This window comes from Drosophila takahashii, chromosome X, assembly GCF_030179915.1.
Source record: "Drosophila takahashii strain IR98-3 E-12201 chromosome X, DtakHiC1v2, whole genome shotgun sequence".
NCBI lineage: Eukaryota > Metazoa > Arthropoda > Insecta > Diptera > Drosophilidae > Drosophila > Drosophila takahashii.
The window spans coordinates 24,110,098-24,134,455 of NC_091683.1; the positions used below are offsets into that span (position 1 = coordinate 24,110,098).

Here is a 24,358-nt window from a genome sequence, read left to right on the forward strand (position 1 = left end):
AAGACCCATATAAGGTTTTCCCCTCTTACCATCGAAAGTATTTCCAAAAAAACGCGAGGAAAGGTGGCTTGAAAACAGAGCGCATAATATTATTTTATTTTTTTTAACGCCGCGCACAGTGCTTACGACTGAAAACTGAGACACGAGAGCACGAAACCTCGCTGTATTGCCTTTACCGCGCCGAGAGCAAAATGCAACGGTGATATGTGCATAATTCGCTGACAACTCTATTTGATTGGAGGCCAAGAAAAACAAGAACGCGCCGTGTGTTTATTCGGACGCCTCGATTTTGTTTGTTTGTTTGCTCGACTTACGTGAAACGGAGGTGAAATTTCCCATTTTCCATTTGTTTACTGGCTGGCCGAAGGAGAGGAAAAGTGAAAAGTGTTGATCGACGAGGCGGAACGGCAGAAAAATCTGAATCGGAATCTCAATCTGAATCTGAAGATGTGTGTACATAGCACATAAATTGCAGATTGAGGCCGCCTGAAAAAAACGAGAGAAAGATGGAAGGCTTTGGGATCATCCTGCTGCTGCTAATAGCCGAGTCCAGTTCCTGGGCCCTCGAGGAATCCACCGCCAATATAGCAAATCCACCCCCACGACCTTCGCCACCGCCCACCGTGAAGCTCAACAAGTGCTGCCACTCGGGGGAGTTCCTCAACGAGACGAGCGGCGCCTGCCTCGCGGGCAGCGAGACCCTATGGCTGCCCATGGTCTACCTGGTGCAGCAGCAGCGCTTCTACGAGCCCCACGGCGCCGCTCCGCGCTTCCTCAAGTTCCTGCCCAACACGAGGCCAAAGTGCGGCCAGGATCGGCGGACGGAGCTCTTCCGGAGTCGCGGCGGCAACGTGATGCTCTTCCCCAACGGCACGCTGTACGTAAGGGAACGCGGGCTCCTCGTCCAGCCGCCGGACTACTGCGTCGACTGGGAGGTGGCCCTGGTCTGTCTGGAGAGCCAGCCACAGGATGCCGACGCCCTGAAGGCTCCAGCTGCGAACCACTCGGAACATGGCCCCGCCAATCTCCGCCTGAGCAAGTGCTGCGGCCGCTGGGGCAGCTACAACACGCAGCTGCAGAACTGCGACCTGCAGCCGCAGCGCGAGAAGCTGCTCCGTCTGGCGCCGCAGCTCCCAGCGGGCAGCTACCTGACCAGCTACGGCCTGCCCGTCTGCCCGCGCTCCGGTGGCTATGCCATCGCCGGCGACTGGCAGGATGCCCGGCTGGACAGGACGACCGCGGGGCTGCAGCTGCCGCACAAGAACCTCAGCGCCGACCAGTACTGCCTGGAGCACACGGAGCGCGAGGGCGAGGTGAAGATCATAGCCTGCCAGCATTTGTTTAGCGCAGAGGAGATGGCAGCCCCGGGCGAGGCTGTCGAGGATCTGGGCGGTCAGAACCTGCAGAAGGCCGTCCTCACTGGCGGCATACTCGTATCCATTGTCTTTCTAACCGCCACTCTGGTGGCCGGCTTCCTGCTGCCCACCGCCCATCATGCGCTGCATTGGCGGTGCCAAATCTGCTACATCAGCTGCCTGCTGCTCGGCAAGATACTGCTGGCCATCGAGGAGCTGAGCTCCAGCCTGCAGCCCGGCAGCGCCGCCTGCCACACGCTGGCCATCCTGATGCAGTTCTTCTTCCTGGCCGCCTTCTTCTGGCTGAACACCATGTGCTTCAACATCTGGTGGACGTTCCGGGACTTCCGTCCCAGCTCGCTGGAGCGCAACCAGGAGGCGCTGCGTCGCTACCTCTACTCCCTGTACGCCTGGGGCGGCCCGCTGCTCATCACCTTCGTGGCCGCCTGCGTGGACCAGCTGCCGGAGACGACGCTGCTGCGGCCGGGATTCGGCCAGCTGTACTGCTGGTTCGACAACCGCAACCTGTCCATCTTCGCCTACTTCTACGGTCCAATTGGCCTGCTGCTGTGCGCCAACATAGCGCTCTTCGTGTCCACCACCCACCAGCTGACCTGCGGCCTGTGGAAGCGCGAGGATGTCAAGAGTTCGTCGGAGAAGTCCGCCTTGGGGCGCGTCTGCCTGAAGCTGGTGGTCGTGATGGGCGTCACCTGGATTGCGGACATCCTCTCGTGGGCGGTGGGCGGACCCCACGGCGTCTGGTTCTTCACCGACCTCATCAACGCCCTGCAAGGCGTCTTCATCTTCATTGTGGTGGGCTGCCAGCCGCAGGTGTGGACCGCCTGCCGCCGGATCTTCTGCCCGCGATTGCGACACGACATCACCAACACCACCAACGGCGTCCAGCACTCGAGCAGCTCGCAGGGATTGCCCTCGCTGGCCGGCGGCACGGAGATCACCCAGAACACCACCATGCCCAGCAGTCCAGCGGCGGACAGCGGACTGGAGGATGACATGCCGGAGAAGGGCCCAGTTCCCCCCGTTCCCGGCGTCAAAATGGAGACTGTTTGCTAAACGTAAGTTCAACACCCGATAGATAATACACAGAAAAAAAATGGTAATGGTCAATTTGATATTTTTTAAGATCAAAATGATATGAATAAAGATTGTTTTAATCTCTTTTTATATTATTTGCTCAAAAAAATACTAAATTTCATAAAATATCATGTTGATATGTTTGAATCTTCAATTTGACATATGTAAATCATATCGGCTTATTATTGATATGAAATAAGGTAGAAATAAGATCAAAATGATATAAATAAAGATTATTTTAATCTCTTTTTATATTATTTGCTCAAAAAAATACTAATTTTCATAAAATATCATGTTGATATGTTTGAATCTTAAATTTGACATATGTAAATCATATAGGCTTTTTGTTGATATGAAATAAGGTAGAAATAAGATCAAAATGATATGAATAAAGATTATGTTCATCTTTTTTTATATTATTTGCTCAAAAAAATACTAAATTTGATAAAATATCATGTTGATATGATCAAAATGATATAAATAAATACTGCTCAAAAAATACTAAATTTGATAAAATATCATGTTGATATGTTTGAATCTTAAATTTGACATATGTAAATCATATTGGCTTTTTATTGATATCAATAAAGGTAGAAATAAGATCAAAATGATATGAATAAAGATTATGCTCATCTTTTTTTATATTATTTGCTCAAAAAATACTACATTTGGTATTATTTATGATATGATAAAGTATCATGTTGACATGTTTGAATCTTAAATTTAACATAAATCATATCGGCTTTTTATTGATATGAAACAAGGTAGAAATAACCCAATTTCATATCGTTTTTTTTCTGTGTAGCTATGGTCGGTGTAACTCCGAGCAGATAGCTCTGTTTGCCAAGTGGCTTAAAAAAGGTGGCTTTAAGCATTAAGCACACACTGGCTGATAGACTTATCGGCTTTATATGGGCTCCAGGGCCGACTAGGAATGCAAAGTATCTCAGTGAGTTGCGTTGTTTGTGCTCCGGTTGTGTCATGCCTCGCAGCCTATAGAGATCCTATAAAGTACACGTTCTCAAAGCATTAGTTCCATCGAAGTTCAGTCGGATGTCGTTGAAAGTTAGGTTTTATTTTGTTATTTCATTATATAATATTAAATTAATCTTAGAGCTAGTCCAATATTTTTGAAATCATAAGAAAATCATTCATTTAAAATTAATAACTATAATATAATTTTTACTAAAGAAACACCTTTTGAATTTGTCATATATATTATATGTATTTGGATTACATAAGATAGTTTGTCAAAATCTTTATAGGGATTATGAGCAGCTCTCAAAAAGCATGTATTCTCTACGAATTTAACATTCTTTCTAGTCTTAACCTCGAAAGTAAACCAGAATCTGTGAATAAGTGGATAGATCAACACATCAGCCGGATTTTCCGGTATATAACTAAACGTGTAGATAATGTGATTATCACATATGCCATATTATTTATTCTCTTTAATTTGAGATTCACATGTGTGATAATTACTCTGTCTACAGACTTGACCCAAATACCAATGATGCAGTTACAGAATTTGGAAACCAATACGAGTAGGAAACTCGGGATTTGTCATGTTTGCGCTGACAACTTTTATAGACCAACCACCACCTTTGGAGACCGAAACCTAGAAAACTGGTTTTCGTTATCTAGGGTTTCCTGGGGGTAAATCGAGTAAACTTTTTATTTTCAAAACGTTTCGAGTATTGTTCGATTTGGAAAATACCCCTTGAATCGCCATTCACCCCCCTCGTGCTGCCGTATTTTATCCAGATGCAATTCAGGGTTCGAGATTTCCTCTCGCTACCTGGGGCGTTTTCCCAACCAGGCGCCGGGTGAAAAGTCCAGCACGTTTTTTTTGTCCCTCGTTTTATGGTTTTGGGAAAAACTCTTGTAGGTTGGTCAGTTCCATTTGCATGACCATTTTCCATTTCACATTTTCACATTTTCCCATTGCCCAAATGCCATTTACAACATGCGCCAAGTTTACGATTTCGCGTGCAGCACTTGAGCTCGAGAATGTCCATAAAGATGGAAAATGTTGCCGCTGTGCCGTTATGTTTTTCATCGGAAAACTCTGACGCCGGGTCGGCCGATTTCCTGTCGATTTCCACATGGCCATAAAGTAATCAGCGCAACCCTTGACACACACGCAAGCGTAGATAATGGAAAACCGGGACGGGATCTCGGAATTGGGATCCCGGGATTGTTGCGTTAACGTTAACGTTTGCTCTCTGCCATCCGTCGTATCTCAGTTTGAATTTGAACCCGAAAAAAAGGGAAAATTGAGTTTAAATTGGACTCACCGGCGGCGACGACGACGACGACGACGATAAGCGTACCGCTCCGTCTTGTCTTGTTTGTATTTCTGCTTGGTTTCCCTTCCCTCAAGTGCTTTTGACACATCCCAAATGATCCAACGCAAACTACAGTCGGTCTTCGACACTGGCAAGCAAACAATGCTCGACACAAACTATCCATCGTTTGTAAACATAGATATCTCAGCCCGGTATGATAAAGGAAGTGCAGTTCTAGAAACTGTATATCCACTAGACACCTTTATTAGTTTCCTTTTTTGCACTTCCAAAATGTTACGAGTATTTTAGGTATTCATCTACTTTGCAAACTATTCAAATGTGTTACTAATTTATTTTAAACTGAGGGCTGAGTAAAGACACTGAAGAAGTTCTTGACCAAGAAGTTTGCCATCCGAGCAACTGAAGAATTCGCGGTTTAATTGAATTCGATCATTTCTGTTTTAAAATAATCTAACAGACATAATGGTCGATAATGCTTCCTTTTTTTATTACAAGGAATGAAGAGAAAATATGTGTATACAAAAAGTGTAATTATATCAGTATGTATTTCTTTTAGAGTGTGACAGCTGGCAGCAAAGTACCAGTTATTGTTGTACGACTGTATTTCTTTGCCCTCGTGTTTTTTTGTTACTTTTTTTACGGGCCCTGATCGCGTCACTTTTTTTGGGATCCGCGTCTGTCAGGGGAAACAGATGACTGTGTGTCCGAATCTGAGGTTTTGCCCAACGAAAGAGAAAACAAAACAAAAAAAACACTGGGTTTTTGGCCCATGGGCCCATTTCGGGGGATTATGCAACCGAGTTATTTGGCCTGGCCCCTGAAATCGTGGCTCGCACGCAATAAGTCGGGGCGAAAGCAGTCGCTCTCAAACTGTGACCTGCATGCGAGGAGTGCGTGTGTTGCAACTGCAACTGAAAATGCATCGGAAAATGCAACTGCAACTGCAGCTGCAGCTGCTGTGCCATTTGTGTTCATCTGCATAATCCCAGAGCAGCGTGTCCCCGTCACGCTCATCACAACACGACGGTGCAGAAATGGAGTTGCAGGGTGCGCTCCTCGTTTGTCAACCAAATTGCACAAATGTACAATGCACGAGCGAAAACGTACGAGAAATATATATATTGTTATTCAGCCAAATGATTCAGCTGATCATGGTTTTACAAGGGATCATCGCACTTGATCATTAGCCCCGAAAATGCCAACTCACTGGGCTTAAACCAGTTGGGAATTATAGTGCCGCAGAAGCAGTACTAGCAGTATTAAGAAACAAAAATGTGTATTTCATTAATTTACAATTTTCAGAATATTTCTACAACAAATCTTTTATATTAATTGTATTAATTTAATTTTAACTTTTGTTTTATTTCTTCCTAACGCTACAAGTACAAAAAATACTTATAAAATTATTGCGCCAGTCACAATTTGTTAAGTAGATGAATAATAAATAAATAAATTTCTTAACTACATTCTTCTATTGCAAACACATTAAAGCTAGATAACATTACAAACATTGATTTCTTAAAGATTAAAGTTTTGTTTTAAACTAATTACTAGTTTGAAGATCTTTTGTTAAAAAATTCTTAGAATAAGAAATTTTCTAATGAAAATTTCAGTTTCTCAAATAAAAAGCGAAAACGAGCAGTTCCCCTACAATAACTTTTTGGAACACCGAAAATCACTTTCCTTAATTAATAATTTCCCTGATTATCTTGTGCGGGTAATCATGATGATTAAATAGCGTAAAACTACATCTCCGGCTTGTTATGAAAACTAATAGCTTGGCCGCGCTTGAGTTCCACTTTTTATACCCATGTCAGCACTTAATAATTTAGTCATTTCGTTTGTTGTTCTATTAAGCAATTACCAACTTTTTAGAATTACGGACCACAGCTCATTGTCGACGGAATTCGTTTAGCTAATATATTTTTTTGATGTTTTCATAAATGCAGATAATTCTTACTCATTGTTGAACGTGACCGGCACTTCCCCTGAAATTTAGCCGTGAAACATGAGATACTGTTAATTCGCTGTGAGTTATTTAAGCGAGTGGAAGAGGTCAGAACTTTAAAGTTTCCAACTGGGTCACCTTTTATCTTCATAGTTTTCGATGATATTTGAAAGTTTTCACTACTTGTCAGTGCGTAATGAATCCATCCTGTGTTGACTCTCGTACAAATTAGCACAAATTTCGCCGTAAGAATGCTAAATGTCCATCATCTCCAGACGCAATCGCACACGCACACATGCTTCGCGTTAATTTGAGTTTAGCGGCAATTTTTAATTTGAACGTTCTGCAGTTTTTCAAGTTATAATTGCACTGTGGCCCATTTACATTTTACGCAGGGCATTATTTTTTTAATTTGTGCCTGCAACGTCGGTCGTCATCTGACTCCTCGTCGATGGAAGCAAGGAAGGGGAGGGTATTGTTGTGATGCAGCCACAGTTGCGGGTAGTGCTATATGTACTATGCAGTACTATAGTTCTAGTTATATTAAACGAAATAGAAAAATGTATTTATTTAATTTTAATTTCTTTTAAGTGCCTTTATAACATTGCGATTTGGAAATGCTGAATTGCATTGGGCAAGAAACTAGTTTTCCCCCTTGACCAATGGTTCACACTTAAGATCATATCGCACTTGCCATCGCTTTCCAAGAATTGTGAAAAACAAAATAAATCTCGGAAATTTTGATTACTCCATGTTGTTCTTTCTCGAAAGATTATGAGCAATGCACAGATGTTTCAGCCAAGAAAGTTCGAAACAGAAGATTTGCATATTTAGACAGATATTTTCCGATTCGTTAGGTAATGTTTTTTAAGTTAAATAATATCATAAAACATAAAGCAAGCATTATCGTTATCGAAATGCCAGGACGCCGCATGATAGTGCCCTTTCCAACACTGCTTCTTAGTGCTAATATTTTGACCGCACTGTACTTACATGCGCACGCATATAAAAAATTTGTACTTACTTGTGCCCCTTTCTTTCGTTTTTTTTTTTTTTTGCAGACAACTGAGACGACGAGCGACAATGCGAAAGTCAGGCCCGGATACAAAAGTCCAGACCTCGAACGAGCGAAATAATGGCAATGGGCAGCTCAGCACAGAGGCAGCAAGCAGAAGAAAAAAACGACCAAACCAAAACGAAAAAAGCTGCTAAAGCTGGAGTTTCGAGACGAGAGGCGGCGGCACACACTTGCGCAATCGCAGCGACGACCAAGCTGACCAGCTAATTGTGCGAGCTGTGTGTGTGTGTGTAAGCGCCTTGCGCGTGATTTTGAAATCGGCCAACAACCGCTGTGGAACAAAAAGTACTCGGTGTGCGCCAGTATTCAACTTCAATTTGAGCCAGCACAAAAGAAACGTATTATTTTATTCATCGTCATAATCGCGAGAGGCAGAAGAAGAGGCAGTAAAAGCAGAATAACGGTAGAGCAGTTCGGGTCACATTAACACATTCTAACTGGCCAGTGTTGCGAAATGCCTGGAATGTGCAGCCGGACAGGAATTCACAATAGACAAAACAAAACAAGCTATTGTTGCTCTTTCTTCCAAGCGCTTCCAAGCAACAATATATGTATGTATGTACACAAAAACAACAGAAGTGTGTGTGAGGCAACCACAAGGAATTTGCTGTTGAGGCACTTTTGTTGTTGTTTAGCTAAGATCGCTGCTCTGCTTTTTCTGTTTCTGTTTCTGACTCAAATCTCAAGTGTGAGAAAAACGGTCGACACACACATGCACATTTCGGATGTTTAACATTTAAATTAGCTGATTCTGGAATTGAATTCCCCGATTTCCATTGACTTGACACTGATTGCATCCAGTCTTTGTGTGTGTGTGAGACTGTGTATTTGACATTTTCATTGCCTAATCACTTTTTTACTGACTAAAACTATTTTTATGCTTGGCGCATAATCTTTTTCGGCTGAAAATTTTTTAAATGTTTTTTATGGGCAGAGTAAACAAACAAAATTTATTTACTCAAAGGCATAAACAAAATCGCTGCGCACACTCACACACACACTGATACGCGGAAACAATCAAATTCATCATCAAAAGTTCATCGATACTTATCGATCAAGGTTAAATGGTTGGAAAAGAAAGCGCGCTTAATTAAACAATGATAAAGCAGTAGACACACACACATTAACATTAACCGAAACTCTTGCAACTTGTGGCGCCAAATTTGAATTGTATTCCCCCAACCCAAACGTATTTTATGTATTTTAGGTCTTGAAAACGCAGAAACTACAATGCAGTACAATTATTATTTCTCATTATTTTTATTTAATCAATTAGTTATTTTTTTTGCTAATTAATTTATTGCTCGAGTTTGCAACAACACACGTTCAACGTGCGTCAGCAACATTTGTATTATGATGTAGTAGAACTTCCAAAGTGTTCAGGCCAAAACTAATTCTCACCGTACTAAAGAGCGAATGTGCTGATTTTGGTAGGAGTCGATTGTTTATATATATATATTTACTATTTACCATTTACTTGTACATAATCAAGGAGAAAAATGCCTTCTTTTCTGTGTATTTTATACTTTATTTCTTGATCCTAAGCAACGAATCGAATATGAAATTATCGAATGACTGAGACAAAGGCAGCGAATACTTTACACCAACATGCATAGATTGTAATTTTGATACTAACTATTGACTATTGTATATAAACGTATTTTGTACACCCTATTGGCTAAGCGATTGATATATATTATACACGTTTCAATGTACATCGATTGTTAACCACTTATTGTCCAAAACCCAACTCGAATCCCTGTAACCAGACAACGAATAGCCCTAAGTTTTAGACCCTACGAAACCCGAAACTGTTGTTAACCTTACCTGTAAACTAAAACTGAAACTAAAAAACGATCGAACAAGTCTGCAAAGCAAAGCCCACTTAGTCAGCTGCTCCTCGCCCCCAAAAAGCGAATTTCGAACGATTTCCCGCGGGAGAGCATGAGTATTTTAACGATAATTATCATATAATGTATGGCATTCATAAGGAATATATCAATAATAATTCGCTTTTGGAGGCGTGTGCGTGTTCTTCTGCTCGCTATTAATTTATGGCGCAGAGCGGGAACATTTTATAGATAAACATGCGGAACAAAATTGTCTGAAATGGCAATTAAATGAAACCGAAACTGAAACTTGGCATGAATGTGCAGCTATATAGAATAGATATACAGACCCCGATATATTCACAGTACACAATACGCCCGCAATAGTATACAAGAAATTGCCATTGAGCAAACAACCACTAAACTATTTATATTTACATACCGTACAATAAAGCTTTTTGGCAAATATCAATGAAACTAAACAAACAAAGAAACAGCTAATAGCGAATGTCTCTTGATTGTCCCATGGGCGGGACTCTTGTTCCTGCGGAGTGGCATTGTGGTGACCCACTTAAGACTCGGAATCGGTTTCGGATTCCTCCGAGTGCCAGAAACCTTTGTCGTCGTGGGACTGGAACCACAATCTTCTATCGTCGCCTCCAGCAGTTTGTCAGCTCTTCCCCCTTTGTATGCAAATGATCCACAGGGCCACAGTGGGCCGCACAGGCAAATTCGTGGGCAGGGTACAGTGGAAAAAAAAATGTTTAAAAAAATGTATAAATAAAATTTATGTATAAAATTATTTTTTAAACTTTTTTTTTCAAATCTAAAAATATTTTTTTTGGGTTTGCTGCGCAAAATTTTTTCAAAGAAACCTCTGAAAAAAAGATATTGCACTTTGAGCTCAAAAAGAATCATTATTTTTTGATCGATATTTTTTCGCTCAAAATAATAATAATTATTCTTTGAGCGATTGAAAAAAACTCAACAAATAATTATTAAAATGGAGTAAAATTTATAAAAATCAAGAAGTAAAAAATCATTGCGGATATGGATAGAGCATACAAATAGTAATCGATTGGTATAATTCGTTTGTTTATACGGCTTCTCCACGGCTTTTGCTTGAAAAATACATCGATAATTATTATTTACGGTCCCTGATAAAAACCAAATAATGCAATCAAGTACTTGGTAATTGTATTCTGAAATGTCTTGCCTGCAACATTAGTGTAAAATTTATATGCTCAATACCCTTCAATCGTTTCCTTTCTGATGAACAACACTCATTTTGTAACCCACCGTGCTCAGGTGTGGCTTTTATTTACTGTTTGTGGTGCAATCAACCTTTAACGTTGAGAGAGCAAAAACCGGTTGAATATTTCAAATACGCCGGCATTCAATAGCACCGTCATCACGTCTGCAAATACCAAAATAAGTAAACGAAACGCGATGCAAATGGTCGAGTTAGCATATTGGCTGCTTTTACTGACCTAAAATTATGATCAGATTGTAGAAACTGCGAAATAATTATAACAAGTATAAAATTTAACATCATAAGACATTTTATTTTAATTGCTTTTTGTAATAATTTTTTTTACAGTAAATGATGGATTATATTATTTTTATAAAAATATGTTTATTTCACATTTAATCTCGTCGAGAAAACGATATTACCTTTCAAATAATTGGAATAATGTTTAAGAAATTGCGCCAAAAATATCCGAGTCACCCACCATCGTTACCGGGTACACCCTACTGACGTAGCGGAGACACTGCGTTTAGTCGAGACACCAACCATACATAGCGAGTGCAAAGTGCACTAAAACTATCGATAGAACTTACGTTATTTTTCACCTTGGAATGCTTGGAATATTTTCGGTATATTTGAGAAAGAAAAAAATGGTATAAGTTAATTCCGCGGTCACACTGTTCCGAAGATTTTTCCTTTTTTTTTCCCAATTATTAACAAAATAATAGCGGGCCAAATTGCGCATAGTAATTGCAGTTGCCCGCAGTTGCCAGCATTGCAAACACAGCCGGAAAATTAAGGAAACCCACAATTTAGGCCAAACAAAATTCGCAGTAGCAGACGAAAATCAAAACAAGTGAAAAGCCACATAAAAAAAGGAAAAAAACGTTAACAATGTGTAAGTTAATAAACAAAGGGATGAGTCCTAAGAAATCCAGCCAGTTTAACAGCAAGTTATCAGTTTTTAAACGAAACGAATATCCGGGCGTCATTCTTTTGTTGTTGTTGTTGTGATGTGCGGGTGTGTGTGCGAGAGAGAGAAAGATGGAAGTTTTGCTGACGCCCCAGCAACAAAAACAAATTAAGACCAGACGAAAGTAAAATTTCACCCGAAATTTTTGTTTTTTTTGTTTGCCGAACTGGTCAAACGTGTTTTGTGTTGTTTTTTTTTTGGTTTGTTTAGATTGTTTTTGTGCCGGCTTTCCGCGAAAGTTTTTAAAACGGCACTTGCCCCTCTCTCCTTTTGTTCCCTTTTCCTTCGTTCTTTCACTCCCCACCCGCTACTCACGCGTGCGTGTGTGTGTGTGTGCGAGTCCCGTTAAACTGGTTCTGGCTTAATTGCATCGTCCTCTCTTTCGCACATAACGGTTTTAATAGGTATTTCTTAACGGCTTTTAACCCGTTAGCTTCGCTTATCAGCATCACCCACACTCAGGCGCACATATACATAGATAAATAATAAACACAAAGCGCAGTAAATGGCGAAAAGAGCGAAAGAGATGAGAGATCCAAAGTGCATAATGGTAATGCCAATGTTAATGGCCCCGAACAGCAGCTGTTCTTTTTGTTTCTCTCGCTTTTTCAATCTTTTTGCATTGCTGCCTTTGTGCGCCCGGCCACGCCCACTGTCGGATGGGAAACTGGGAAACCCTGGAAGTTGGCCAAGTAGGAAATAACGCAAATAATGCCCATCCTTGCCAAATTTCCTCCAGATTGCGTCACAAAACGGAACGGAAACATGGTTTATTATAGATCTTGTAGATAGATTTTGTACAATTGAAACTTTCTGGATTGTGAATATGTTAATTATTTACATTACATCTTGTAGCTTACTATAATTTTTCTGGTTTTTAGAGATATTTGAAATGATGTATTCACTTGAAATAATGTTCCCAAATGTTGAATCTTGCAGATGCGTAATATAGAATTTTTATCTCATTAATTTTTTTTTAAATACAATCTTGAAATAAATTAGTTTTTAGCTTTGAAACAAATTAATATTTAAAATGAAAATATGACAAAAAATTGGTATGATTAATTTATGAATATAATTATAATTTTGGTACGCATAGCTAAAGTAAATTTTTTAGAACGTTCTGGAAAGTTTGGAGGCATTATCTTAGAACGTTGTTATCACATCCAATCTTCTTTTCAGCGATCGTTTTTTATAACAGACGCACAGTTGCGGTCAAAGAAATAGCATTCAAAAGGGATCAAGTCTATTTATAAGGAATTTCCTTAACTTATATCTCAGTTGTTGTAGATTTTGAATTTTTGTATCCCATTGCACGCATTTTGGGTGTCTGTCTAGTTGCAAAATGCGACATTCTTGTGCAATTTAATTGCCAATTAATTTCAAACAGCTCAGCTGCATTTGTCGTTTAACATTTGAGTGTTTTTCTTTTATGTTCAAGATTAATTTTTTATAGAATAAAAGAGGTTCTTCTCTTTGATCTTGGTATTCTCAAATCCAGGTGGCTTTCCCCCCATTGTCATTTAACCAAAGTAGCTACACTTACACATTTTCTAGGTTCGTATAATAAATCATCCAATTGTAGAGATTTTTATCCAAATTTACTCGTTACTTGTTCCCTGTTCCTCCTCGGCTATTGCCACCAAACTCACTCCTTTTACTACCTCCTGCACCGTCACCTCAAAATTCTCGTTTTTGGTTTCTTTTCTGGGTAACCCGATCCTCCAGTTTGGGCGGTGAGGCGGGCGGTGGTGAAGCAGATCAAGATCAAGACCCCGTCAAGAGTGAGTCAAGATCCTAGTGCAAGTCCGAATCCGAATTTAATCAAGATGTGGCAGCAGCAGCAGCCGGCGATATGCTATTCGACCGAATCCGTTCGAGCAACTCACTCAATATCCGGCGAACGTTGCCACTCCCATTTACTTGCAGCTGACAACAACAGCGGATCTGGCGGCGGTGGCGGTGGAGGCGGTGGCTCCGGGAACAACAATAGCGCCAATAGCGGAAAGAACTCGACGCACAGCCTCGGGGAGTCGTCGCCCAGTGCGATCACCGACCAGTTGCTCGGCGAGTGGCGCAAGAACTTCTACAGCGAACCGAAGAATCTGCTGGCGCAGAACGTCTGCTCCCGCGTCGATCCCTTCGACGTGTGCCTCTCGCGGAAGGCGCTGGAGACGACCAACCATGTGTTCAACTACAAGGTGGAGACCGAGGGCAAGCCGGTGACCAACCAGAGGAGCTCCGGCCGCTGCTGGCTGTTTGCGGCCCTCAACTGCATCCGCCTGCCCTTCATGAAGAACTACAATCTGGACGAGTTCGAGTTCTCGCAGGCCTTCCTCTTCTACTGGGACAAGATCGAGCGGTGCAACTACTTTCTCAACAACATCGTGAAGACGGCGCAGCGGGGCGAGAAGGTCGACGGTCGTCTGGTGTCCTTCCTGCTCCTCGATCCCACCTCCGACGGCGGCCAGTGGGACATGCTGGTCAACCTGATAACCAAACACGGCCTCATGCCAAAGAAATGCTTCCCCGAGAGCTTTAGCTGCGAGTCCAGCATACGAATGAACGCCATACTGAAGAGCAAGGTGATTATAGTAGTTTATCCTTTTTCGTTTGAGCTCTTTGCTCACAAATTTTGCATCTCCTTTTTAGCTCCGTGAGTACGCCCGCCACCTGCGCGTGCTGCTGGACCAGAACCCCTCGGAGGAGGAGATCGCCTGCAAGATCCAGGAGCAGATGGCCGAGATCTACAAGGTGGTGGGCATCTGCCTGGGCATTCCCGCCGAGACCTTCACCTGGGAGTACTACGACAAGAGCAAGAACTACCAGTCCATCGGACCGGTCAGCTCGCTGGAGTTCTACGAGCGCTACGTGAAGCCGCATTTCAACGTGGAGGACAAGGTGTGCCTGGTCACCGATCCCCGGCCGACGAGCAGCTATGACCAGGCCTACACTGTCGACTGCCTGGGCAATGTGGTTGGCGGCCGACCCGTCCTGTACAACAACCAGTCCGTGGAGCTGCTCCTGGCCGTGGTCACCAAGTCGCTGAAGGCCGGCGAGGCCGTTTGGTTCGGCTGCGAGGTCAGCAAGCGGTTTGCCTCCAAGCAGGGCATCGAGGATGTGGACGTGTGAGTGTTTTAATCATTTCTTGTAGATTAACATCTTAAGATTATACAAAAAAAGTTTCAAGTCAATCGGACAAAAACTTTAGAAGTTAAGCTAAAATTAGTACCCTAACCTCTAAAACTTTAGGAACGTAAGTGCATCTTTAAGTGCGTTTTTCTCGAAACCACATTTTGAAAGTCCGTGTTCGTCGGCATTTCTAAACGGCTCAACCGATCGTTTTTAAATTTGTCGCATAGAAGCCTTTTATTTTTATTTTTTAACTTTAAATATATTTTTTTAAGTCGAAACTCAAATTTTTTAGCTGAAAAACACATTTTTGACTTTGAAATATCAACAAAAAATTCTGAAAAATAAAAAATTAAAAAAGGGCTTCCCAGGGGACGGGTTTTTTTAAATTCCTAATCGAAATGTAAAAACAAAATGGAAATCCGATTATTTTTAGCGGAGGTACAGTGAACACCGCAAAACGCCTTTTTTAATAGTGTTTCAGCAATCGCTTTGCCACCGATATATTAGCCGATAGTATCGGCTATAAAAATTAGTGGATGTCATTTAAATGACACTTAATAATATACAAAGGGTTTGAATTAAATCCATCCATTATAGAAAAAATCGCAAAGTTAGTCGATTTTTTGGTGCCAAAGACCCTACCCTCCCTTAAGAAGTTTAGTTAGCCCGTAAAAAGCCATAGCTTTATCAATGTCTGAACTTGATTTCTTCCCCTCTTGCAGCCACGATTTCAAGCTGGTCTTCGACATCGACATTCAGACGACATTCTCCAAGGCGGACCGTCTAATCTATGGCGAATCGGCCATGACCCATGCCATGGTCTTCACCGCCGTCTCCGTGGACGTGAGTACTTTGCATAAACTGGAGAAAATAACACTAGTAACACTTCCTTTTGATTTGCAGAAGGGCGGCGTTGCCCAGAAGCTGCGAGTGGAGAACTCGTGGGGCGAGGATCGCGGCGAGAAGGGCTACCTGGTGATGAACGCCGACTGGTTCAGGGAGTTCGGCTTCGAGGTGGTGGTGGACAAGAAGTACGTGCCCGAGGACGTGCTGCGCGTGTTCGACATGGATCCGATCGTCCTGCCCGCCTGGGATCCCATGGGCACGCTGGCGCAGTAGGTCGGGCGCCTCCAAATATATATTTAAATACGATATATACAAAGCTTTACGAGCAGCAATCTTCGAGCAGCGGCATCCAAGTGTTCGAGAGTTACCCGCTTTCAGTTTTTGTGTACAATATTTTTCTCTGGCCACTTTTTACCACCAGCTCCACCGCCCAGACCTTCCGATCCTCTAGGTGTATGCACTTGCAATATATCGATCAGTCCGTGTCTCCCCTTAATAATATCCTTGTCAATTGTGTACAACAAAATTTTTTGTTTAGCGCCTAAGTATAAAGAAAATTTCTCAGTTTCACCCCGAATTACGTTTATCTTTGATTTTGCAGCGGTCAGTGGAAAATATATACAATACGAACGAGAAATAAATGAATAATGTAAATGCATTTTTTACGTATATACAATTACATATTAAATAAATATATTGAAAACAATTTGCATTACCTACAACTGGCGTATAATCAAAAGGAACACCGGGCCGCTCTCCTCCATCTTCCCCATATATACATGATTTGATCGGCGTACTCGGGTCTTGGTCCTAGTGCCTTTTCCGCATCCGCCGCTGCTCGTACTCGTAGCTAAGTCGCTGCCAAATGCCCAGGCACATCCGCACCAGGCGCACATCCTTCTCGGCGTTGCGGCTCGCGAAGGCGTACTGCTCTCGGATCAGATGCTTTGCCGTGCGCAGCTGGCCGCGCTGAATGAGCGAGATGCTGAAGTACAGCTTGCAGCGCGCCTGCAGGAAGGGATCTCCGAGTCGCAGTCCGATCTTCAGCTGCTGCAGCGAGATCTTGCCGGCCGTCTCCGCCTGAAAGTGGATTGGATATTAGAGAGGTGTCTTTGAGAAGGTGGATTACGTTTCGGAATACTTTTAAGTGTTATTTGGGAGTTCCTATAACTGCTGTCCTATACTACTATAATTTAATTAAACAAAAATTAGCATTTACCTAAATGTTTTTAAAATTAAACCCTAAAATGTACTTTAATCTAGATCTTTAACTGCATTTTATGCTACTGTTCTGATCATTAGATATTTATAATCTTCCAATCATGCAGGGAAAGTATGAAGTACTATAATACATCTTAGATATTATATATCTTAAGTCTGGAAAAAGACTTACAAATTATTCTAGTTATGTTTTTCGAACAAACTGGGATCTTAGGTGTCTCCCAAGAAAGTGGACGTTATAAATGAGGGTATATAAACTATGAAAAACTATGACCTACCATATAATACATCGTAGATATTATATATCTTAAGTCTGGAAACGTCTTAAAAATTATTAATAATAATTCTAGTTATTATTTTCCGACAAGCTGGGATCTTTGTACGTTATAAATGTGGTTAGATAAATCTAGAAAAGTCCCTTTCATTGAAGGGTAGTTCTTGGAACAACTAGTTCGCGATAAAATCATATAGATCAAATACTAGGAAGACCTACACATCGCTCGAACTGCTCGCCGAGGGCGGAGAATCCACCGCCCAGGGTGGAGAGCCAGGACATGAGGTGCTCCACCTCGATGTGCTCCCACAGCGTATGGGCCAGGATATCCGCAAAGCGATAGTCGACGGTGTCCTTCTCGGGCGGCTCCAGGGACAGCCAAACCAACTGGACGCCGTGCTGCCTCCTCAGGCTCTCGGCCAGCTGCTTCTGCTCGAGGAACTCGCGCAGGTAGTAGTTGCCATTGATGGCATCCACCTGGATGCACAGCCTCCTCAGGGATTTCGATGCCGGAGGACACGAGTCGCCGGCCTCGCGATTTGGACGATTGTGGAAATGGCACCGCTGCCAGTAGTCGCAGACGCAAATGACCAGGGAGTCCGACATCTGGGGAGGAAGAGGGCGATTAGCATGGCACAGCCACTTGAATTGTGTAACCTTTTACCGGGCCGCAAAAAAATGTAAATAAGGCAAAACAATTAGGTAGATTCCACAGGTTCCTTGGTTAACGTATTTTGGGAAGCTTTTCGTTTCGAATGGAGTTCACCGCCCCGGTCTTCAGTGCTCTGTGGGCTCAATTCGGTGTCCTCATCGTTGGGCGGAGGACATGTAGATCAATGTTTTGGGCTTTTAATTTATCTGGAGTTGTTTGCTGAGTTGCTAAAAAAAATTGTAAATTTCTTAACAAAAGTGTGCCCATGGCCAGAGCGCCAAAAAATACTACGATCGGTTGCAGGTGGCAACACTGGTCGTCTGCATGCTTGTGGGCGCCAAAAACTATCGAATTTGAATATTTTAAACAATTATTTCAGTATTGGTATGCTTCATTTTAAGACTTTTAAACAATGCAACATGGATTTTTGGTCAAAATAAATTTTGTTCTATTGTAAGGTTACAAGTGATATCAACAAATTATTTTTTTTTTTATTTTTTATTTTTTAAATTCGCTAAAAAATAATCTTTTATTTTCTTTTAAGTTTTATTTAGCTTGCAAAACAATTATTTATATGTAATACAAAATCATTTCGCTTAAAATTTCCATAATTTCACATACGTTCCACACAAATCGACTGTTACAATCCACACATCGTGGCGCACATTTCAAATTGAAATGGCTCTGGCAATCGCTGTTTAATTTCGGAAATTGTACCATTTCAGCCGCAGCAGCTCGCTACTCCATGTGTCAATAATTCCGCGTGGAAATGACTCAATTTCGCTCTGAAGTGCAACTGCATCTTTTGTGGGCCTTCAACATGGCCATTATCATTATCAAACAAATGTTTCGCCCCTCGATCTCTCACTGCCAACAAATCTGTTAGCAGTTGGCAATAATTGTGCAGCTAGCGGCAACATTGTCCCCACACTTTTCCCCCCTCACCCTCCCCTGCCCATTCATGATTTTCCCTTTTCCATTTCCATTTCCCATTTTCCCTTCGCTTTCGTGGCTATTTTTGGCGTTTGCCTTTTATTGTTGCTGGCTATGTTGTCATCGATGGCATTAATTTCGGTAAGTGCGCCCGACTGACTATATCCTCTCCTTCGGCTCCTTCGACCATATCCTCTTCTTCTTCCTCTTTCAACGCACGATTTTTATGGCACGACATTTTTCTGAATTATGCGCTCAATTTCCGCCGAATCGAAGGAGCCCTTAGCATAAATCCCCACAATTCTTTAAACGCATCGAGTAATATTAATTGGTCGGTCCCAACATGCCATCAAAATATCATTTTGCACCATACAAAATTTGGTTACAAATTATTTGGAATTTGTTACGCCTTATAGAGACGGTATTATCATTCGTCAGGTTGATTAATGTTATTAAAAATGTTTTGTTTACCCAAAAATCTTTTGAAATTGTTTAATATTTTTTCTAAACTCTCCCGAACTAAAAATTCAGTTATAAAAGTAATTTAAAGATTTGTTATATATTATTTAAATATAAACTATTATTTGCGATTTTTAAAGCCTACTTCTTATACGAAAGCTGTCAGGATATTCAAATGTTCGATACTTAAATTCATCATTATTTTTTGTATTTTTATGCAACTTTTATTTCATAATTTTCACGCTTCGTAAAACGGCAGCAACATTGTTGGCTGCACTTTCGAGCACGTGCGCCAGATGAGAAAAAAGAGTTTCTGTGGAGACAGGGGAGTATACTCATGGGGAACTGACAGATCCACAGAGAGATTTGTTTGTGGGCGTGTCAGCAATATGTCAAAATTGCACTCGACAGTCGCGCATGCGTCCCCACAAAAAGGGACAACCCTCATCCGCATTCTCCCGCCTTCATCCTTGATCTCCTTTTTCCACTTGAAGTGGTTAAAAAATTAAAGAAATAAACCTAGTTACATAGTCGAATTTTTTATATCCTTTTTTACATTCTTTCGAATATCTGATTCTTAGATACCTTAGAAAATAGTAAAAGGATCTTCTCAATTTAAATTTGAATTTTTTTGAGTAACTAAATTGCTTTATATATTTTTTTAAGCCCTCATAAGGCCAATATTCCCCAATGATATCCTATCCTTATAAAACATAAACAAAGCCTCAAGTGTCAGCAACAACAATAACAACAACCGGGAAAAGGAGGAAATCTGAGGGGAAAATTCGTTGAGCGGAAAATCGAAGGGAACAACATAAACACGGTTTCACTTTCAAAGCGATTAGCAACGGATGCGCCCCGAACTTGTGCCGAAAATTCCGAAACGACAACAAACACGCTCAGCCGATAGGAAAAACAGTTTCAGTTTGCTGGCACTGTGCACTGAGAAAAATCGCATTAATTCTTGCTAGTACATACAGAAAATTTACAGTTGAATTTTATTTTTAAATTGTTTTCTTATTTTCCAGGAAAGAATTACAAAATTTTATTTTAAATTAAAAAATGCTTTCAATAATAAAACAAAAAGTCAAAGAATTTAAAAAAAAATATTTTTTTTGGGTTGTTTCCAATATTTTCTGGTTTAATTATTTTAAGTACAATTCTTTTTTATATTTTTAACAAATTTAATCGGTATTTTTTTAGAGTGCTGTGGAAAAATGTGAGCAATTCGACACCAAGCGAGTGATTGAAACGACAGGCGACAGCCTACACACCTACAACAAACGACGCAGATGTGTGTGTGTGCTTAGAGTGGACCCACCACAGCGCCGGGCGACAATAAATATTCACAATATTCACTTTACAGTGGCAGCAAACCGATCCCCGCCGACCATATTTCATGCCATTTCAAGTGGCCACTGTCCCGCACACCCCACCCTAATTTTTTCGAGCCACCCCATCCATTAGCCATTATCACCACATAATGATAGGCACTGTATATAAGCCGGATCGGTGATATTGTACGTCATATACCACTTATCAGGCCACAAAAAGTGTCGAAGCGATAGTGAAAAATACTATGAACAAATCCACTTGATTTTGCAGCAGAATTCAATGGATCGGCCTTTAGGGGGTTTTACATGAGCATGTCACCTTTTGGTATTTGGCACCCCAACATTCCACCGATTGTCCATATTAGTCAGTCCTTAGCTGATTTCTTACTCACTTTCTTCTGAAACACGCACTTGACTTTCGTTGTCTTAAAATGAATCATTTGAATGCAAGTGAATCATTTATCGGAAAAAAGTCTATTCCGCTTGTTATATTTACCTATCATAAAGGATAATTTAGTTTTCAAAAATGTTGAGTAACATAGATAGTGTCGAAAAAATAAAAAAGTTTTTTTTTTAAAACAGTTTTTTTTAATGAATAGATACTTTAACCAAATGAATAAATAATATATCCAATTTGGTTTTTACATAGATGCTATTAGTATAACATTTTTTGAAACACGCACTTGACTTTTGTTGTCTTAGAATGAATCATTTGAATTCAAGGCAATCATTTAACGGAAAAAAGTCTATTCCGCTTGTTATATTTACCTATAATAAAGGATAATTTAGTTTTCAAAAATGTAGAGTAACATTGATAGTGTCGAAATATAAAAAAAGTGCACAATGATTTTTTAAAAACAGTTTTTTTTAATTAATAGATACTTTAACCAAATGAATAAATAATACATCCAATTTGGTTTTTACATAGATACTATTAGTATAAAATTTTAAGCAACTCTAAATAACAATTACCAGTTATAAATATATTGCTTTTATCATAAAGACTTTTTATACAATGTTCATAGTCCTGATCCTATATTTTTTGAAAAATAAACGGAAATAAAATATGATGTATTATCTTGGGCTATCCAAGCATTTAAAGCACCAAAATCAATCATATTTCCTTCCATCGCCAACCAAGAATTATATATAGTACTGTATCTACTCATATAGGTAGTAATCGAACGGAACGATCAGCGGGGCATGCGACACATGGCCCTCTTATCATTAGTAACGTCACTCGCCTGACGTTTAACCTGCACAGCGAACTCAAAACTCAATTTCACACGCCCGAACATAATACTCGAAAAAAAACTGTGACAAGCCATCAAAGGCGACATTCATTAGTCACACGGAAACGGTGACACGATGGGAGGTTTTTAGATTAATCGTATGGCATATTGAACTTTGGCCAGCCCCTCCAAGAAAATAACACAAATATATATATTAGAGACCAGGAAATTCCGAAAAGGGACGGGACGCAGCTTCAAAGAGCTGCGAGCGTATGTCTAAAATTTAATAACGCCATATATAATTCCATATCTTCTGGCACGGCTCCTATGGGAGGACCCATAAATAAGAACAAATTGGCATGCAATTCGCCGTAGAGCAGCGACCAAGTAGAACATAAATTTCTCATCACTTGCATAAAATTGTTCACAAAAACAACGCCCAAGAACAAACAGATGTGTCGCCGACGGATTGGGATTGGGGGTGGGGATCGGGGGATACGGTTACGATATGCCACTACTTATATATAGGGGCGGAAGGTATGGTATGGGTGCATTTAGTGTGGAATGGAATTCGCACTCCCAGGAAAAACTTGTTGATAGCTCTTGGTATATATATACTAGCAATTGAAAAGGTATTAAACCAAATGCAACCAGTTGCTAAGCAGAATTCTAAAAAGCTAATAAAAATCCAGATATATTCGAGTAAATGAATAATGAGGAATCGAAAGGCCTAATTACTTGCTTCGATTTTATCTACCCCCCTAAATTATAGCACATGACAGCCTATGGCCACCTCAAAGCCTCCATTTGGCATTTAAATCCGTTCTGAATCGATCGATGGCCTGCCAATAAATCGAATGGGAATTCGACTACGAGATCAGCGAGGTATTATTTTCTTTGTTCCGCAAAAATACGAATTTTTTTCGTTGGAAAGCCAGGATTTTGGAGTTTTGGACAGAATATAAATTTTTCTTAGTGTTTTTTTTTACAATATCTTCGGCAAATTTTTGGATTTTTTTAAAAATGGCTACAAATTAAATGTTTCAGGTTTCAATGCCTTTCGATTGGGAATTTAACTACGAGCTTAACTAGGTTAACAATCCATTTTCGGATCATTATTTCCGTTGTTTCGATAAAAATACTATTTTTTTGGTTGGAAAATGTGGATTTGGTGTTTTCGTAAAAATTGTTTTTTTTTAAAGGGTTTTATTTTACTGTCATTAGTTTTATACAGGTAACAATCTCACTTTCCTCACCGATTTTAGTCTTTTTGTTAAAAATTGTATTCATCATTTTTGGCAAAAAAATGACAACAAATTTTTAATTTCTATGTTTAAACGAATACATGGCTGCTGCCCCGAAATCGATATTCCATGGGCTGCGGATCCGTTCGCCTTGTCAATCGTCGAGGGGAAAACTTATCAGAGAGTGGAAAACTCATTTTGAGGGTCGATGGACGCGCAATGATAACAAAGAAAAGTCGCTGGGAAATCAAAGAAGAGGAAAATGGAAGATACGATTTTATGGCTTCCTTTGTCGATCTTTCTATCCCCTTTCTTGGACCCCGATCGTCTAGCACTACTCCTTCTCCTCCTCCTTCTTCCTGAAACTGTACGCCATAAACTCTCTCCAATTTTGTAATCACCATTTTCGTGCCCATATTTGACTATCTTCTTCTTATCCTTTAGTTTTATACACTTTTCATGATTTTTCCCAAGTTAATCTATGTTTTTTTTTTCTTGCCCTGTAAATAATAGTATAAATAATGTTAATACATTTATTTGTATTCTATTAAAGTGGTTTTCTAATCTTGCTAGCACTTGTAATGATTATTTTAATCAAAATGGCTTTAAAATTAAATATTGCGGAGTAGGTATATAAGATAAACATAGATCATCGATCAATCTCTTCACATACATATATGATTAAAATCTTCTATATATATTTTTTTTGGATTAACAACTCCTCCCTTTCCACAATTCCTACTCTGCATTCTCTCCTCTCTACACATTTCCCCAATTTCCAACCCATTTTCCAGCCGTTTTTCCTCGCTGCTCTTTCGTTGGTTTATCTCAATTAAAACAACGGCACATTTTGTTTAGAAAGAGACGGGACGCTCTCTTAACAAAAAACGTTCGTTCAAGGGAGATAGAGATAAAGTGCTATATAGCATAAACAAAATGGTAAATGGAAAATCGATTTCCCAGTGGCATTTCCATTTCCCAATTGACTTCGTCCATTTTGAAATAAAATTCCGACTTTTTTTGTTAATTTATGTTTTTGGTTTTGAGTTTTGTTTTTTAAATTTCTTGTTTTTATTACTTGAAACTGTTTCAGTTTTTATATATAGCGATATATGTGCTTGTATTTACATAGAAAAAACAAAGTAACTAAAATGTTAAGCAAAAAAAATGTATATTAAAATTACACTACGAA

The 24,358-nt window shown here is 40.4% G+C and overlaps 3 protein-coding genes across 7 annotated transcripts; 2 read left to right on the plus strand and 1 right to left on the minus strand.

Annotated features, from left to right (window-relative positions):
• Positions 1-9: 9 nt before the first annotated feature.
• mthl1 (methuselah-like 1) lies at positions 10-9,500 on the plus strand. The gene is made up of 2 exons (XM_044393799.2): positions 10-2,431; positions 7,769-9,500. The coding sequence occupies exon 1, from the start codon at positions 507-509 to the stop codon at positions 2,427-2,429; it is 1,923 nt and encodes a 640-aa protein (XP_044249734.1). The 5' UTR covers positions 10-506; the 3' UTR covers positions 2,430-2,431; positions 7,769-9,500.
• Positions 9,501-11,533: 2,033 nt separating this feature from the next.
• LOC108070306 (bleomycin hydrolase) lies at positions 11,534-16,394 on the plus strand. 5 transcript variants are annotated; one of them, XM_070219106.1, is made up of 5 exons: positions 11,534-11,761; positions 13,565-14,421; positions 14,489-14,964; positions 15,694-15,814; positions 15,875-16,394. In XM_070219106.1, the coding sequence occupies exons 1-5, from the start codon at positions 11,758-11,760 to the stop codon at positions 16,088-16,090; spliced, it is 1,674 nt and encodes a 557-aa protein (XP_070075207.1). In that variant the 5' UTR covers positions 11,534-11,757; the 3' UTR covers positions 16,091-16,394. The 5 variants fall into 5 exon arrangements, with proteins under 5 accessions (XP_070075207.1, XP_017016215.2, XP_070075206.1 ...); XM_017160726.3 differs by having other exon boundaries at positions 11,536-11,761; positions 13,766-14,421; XM_070219105.1 differs by lacking the exon at positions 11,534-11,761 and adding an exon at positions 12,387-12,528.
• A 77-nt stretch (positions 16,395-16,471) lies between these two features.
• Positions 16,472-18,216, minus strand: LOC108070307 (uncharacterized protein F58A4.6). Its single transcript, XM_017160728.3, has 3 exons — positions 17,977-18,216; positions 17,532-17,918; positions 16,472-16,897 (listed from the first exon to the last, which is right to left on the minus strand). Exons 2-3 carry the CDS (start codon positions 17,916-17,918, stop codon positions 16,628-16,630), a joined length of 657 nt encoding a protein of 218 aa, XP_017016217.1. The 5' UTR covers positions 17,977-18,216; the 3' UTR covers positions 16,472-16,627.
• Positions 18,217-24,358: the final 6,142 nt, after the last annotated feature.

Bases quoted from the DNA above. Each gene is read 5' to 3' on its own strand.
- LOC108070307 (XM_017160728.3), bottom strand. From the start codon at position 17,918: ATGTCGGACTCCCTGGTCATTTGCGTCTGCGACTACTGGCAGCGGTGC. The intron at 16,898-17,531 runs GTAGGTCTTCCT...ATCCACTTTCAG, and splicing joins GCGAGCAGTTCGAGCGATGT to GCGGAGACGGCCGGCAAGAT.
- mthl1 (XM_044393799.2), top strand. From the start codon at position 507: ATGGAAGGCTTTGGGATCATCCTGCTGCTGCTAATAGCCGAGTCCAGT.
- LOC108070306 (XM_070219105.1), top strand. From the start codon at position 12,390: ATGCCAATGTTAATGGCCCCGAACAGCAGCTGTTCTTTTTGTTTCTCT. The intron at 12,529-13,564 runs GTAGGAAATAAC...CCGATCCTCCAG, and splicing joins AAACCCTGGAAGTTGGCCAA to TTTGGGCGGTGAGGCGGGCG. The intron at 15,815-15,874 runs GTGAGTACTTTG...TTTGATTTGCAG, and splicing joins TCACCGCCGTCTCCGTGGAC to AAGGGCGGCGTTGCCCAGAA.